The sequence below is a fragment of the Lupinus angustifolius genome, unplaced genomic scaffold, assembly GCF_001865875.1.
Source record: "Lupinus angustifolius cultivar Tanjil unplaced genomic scaffold, LupAngTanjil_v1.0 Scaffold_991, whole genome shotgun sequence".
Lineage (NCBI taxonomy): Eukaryota > Viridiplantae > Streptophyta > Magnoliopsida > Fabales > Fabaceae > Lupinus > Lupinus angustifolius.
The window spans coordinates 1-2,118 of record NW_017728314.1 but is presented as its reverse complement, the minus strand read 5'-3'; the positions used below and the strand labels follow the sequence as shown (position 1 = coordinate 2,118).

General features: G+C 28.4%; 1 protein-coding gene across 1 annotated transcript; it reads right to left on the bottom strand.

Moving 5' to 3' along the window:
• Window positions 1–1,180: 1,180 nt before the first annotated feature.
• LOC109341939 (1-aminocyclopropane-1-carboxylate synthase 1-like) lies at window positions 1,181–1,862 on the bottom strand (the record flags this gene model as incomplete). Its single annotated transcript, XM_019579912.1, has 2 exons — window positions 1,586–1,862; window positions 1,181–1,377 (listed from the first exon to the last, which is right to left on the bottom strand). Coding segments are annotated over exons 1-2 (368 nt in total), but the record flags the coding sequence as incomplete, so codon positions are not given.
• Between the last annotated feature and the right edge of the window lie 256 nt (window positions 1,863–2,118).

The window sequence follows — 2,118 nt, the reverse complement described above, 5'->3', positions numbered from 1 at the left end:
ATGGTTGATTATTTATTTACTATTATTCATTAATTTATTTCAAATTAATGATCAAATGGTATAAAATTGCACTTGATTATTAAGTATTATATTAGATTATATTAGGTCAAATGTTAAATTTTTAAATGATAATACATGTTAGGAGAGCAATTAAAAAAAATTAATTGTTTACTCCTATAATATAATGAAAGTGAAACTTTATAATTGACTCAGAACAATACAAAACATTTCATCTTAATAATAAAACCTATGAAGAATGCATCTTAAAGAGTCAATTCTTTTAATTTTTTAGTTGGACCTCATTAGTTTGATTAATATGAACGCAAGCTTCATCTAATTTGATTTTGCAACCAAAATCCTTCACTACCACGCCACATAGATTTCATGCTTAAATTTCAAACGTGGCATCTTAGATAACGTAATCTTTCAATATGTTAATTCCACATTATAATAGAAACCACATATATATATATATATATATATATATATAACTTTATTTTCGTAACATCTTTAAATTACTTATCATAATGAAGAAATACGGGGGATTTGTTTTATTCTTTGAAAGAATTAGATTGGCATTAATTTTGACAATCAAAACCATTTTGTGCATAAATCGTGAGATTGAGCTAGCAACTAACCTAACGTTATTTATTATTATTGAAATATTAAATTGGTGTCAACTATCTATGATTGATATATTAAACACATATTTTTATTCATAAGAAATTAAATTGATGATGACATCTCTTTTATTAAATTAAATTGATACCACTTTTCATCTTTCAAATATAACTTAAATTGATCTTCCATTATCTTTCCAAGAATAAAATAATGTCAATCCAGTACCAAATGGCTTAGTTTTTTAACCTTTTTCAAATAGCATGTAAATACATTGAAGCTCTCTCTCTTTTTGATCAAAACAAAGCATATAATTGTAACACTTTATGTATGCGTCCTTTTCTTTTCCGACTTTGAACATATGATGGGTGTGAAAAACTAGAATTATCCACCTCTTATCTTATATGTTGTTGCCAATAATAAATTATGTCATATCAATTCAAAATTTTAACTCATTATTATTAAAGTTATTTTTGCTTAATTTTTATTTATATAAAACAACCTATGAGATAAGGTTTGTGACTAACAAATATCTATTCATGTGAAAGAAACAGTGACATACATTGAATGAACACAGATATTAAGAGAGGGTACATACGCTGGATAGTAAGGAGTAGGAACAAGAAAAGCATCTCCAGGATCAGCCAAGCAGAACATTATTAGTTCATTTGCACCTGTAGCCCCTCCACTCATCACTATACGGTTTGGATCAAATCTGACCCTACCACCTCTTACTTTAGACATAAAATTTGCCACAGCCTGAAAACAAAATTTGGATAATAGAAAACCATTAATTGATATCTTATTATCGATCTATCTATATACTTTTTTACAGGCAAATATTAATATTTATAGTGAATATATGAGACTTGAACTTTCAATATTCTTATCTCTCTATTCCTTAATCGATATATATAAAGTGCTCAATTATCATTGCAGAGAAATGGTAAGTTTTCTTGTTGCTTACAGTTCTGAACTCTGGAAGCCCATGATAGTCCTGAAAGTTAGCAATGTCTCTGAACTTATGCACTCCTTCAGGGGTGCAAATGGAAGCCTTGGGATTATTCTTTATCCATTCTTCAATCAGATCAAAGCAGAGCTGGGATAAAAACAAATATGAGAAATTATGCATAAGCATTCTACTCAACTTATCAAACAAGTGTATCTCACTATGCTACAAAACTTCATAATATATATTTAATATATAATGGTTTTATATATTGCAGAAAGTTGTGACCAATGAAGCCATCATTTTAGTCACAATGCAAGAAGGCTCAAACAACAACAAAATATTTGTAGTTGCATTTTGGTGAACCCATTCATGATTATGGTTATAGACTGCAATTTAAAACCATGATATATATATATATATATATATATATATATACATATATATATAAATATATTATATATAGGTCTAAGGGAAGGCTCATACAGGACCTTACAGAGGAAGGGAGAGAGGGGAGAAGGGAATGGGAAAAGGTCTGAGCGCAGTGCAGG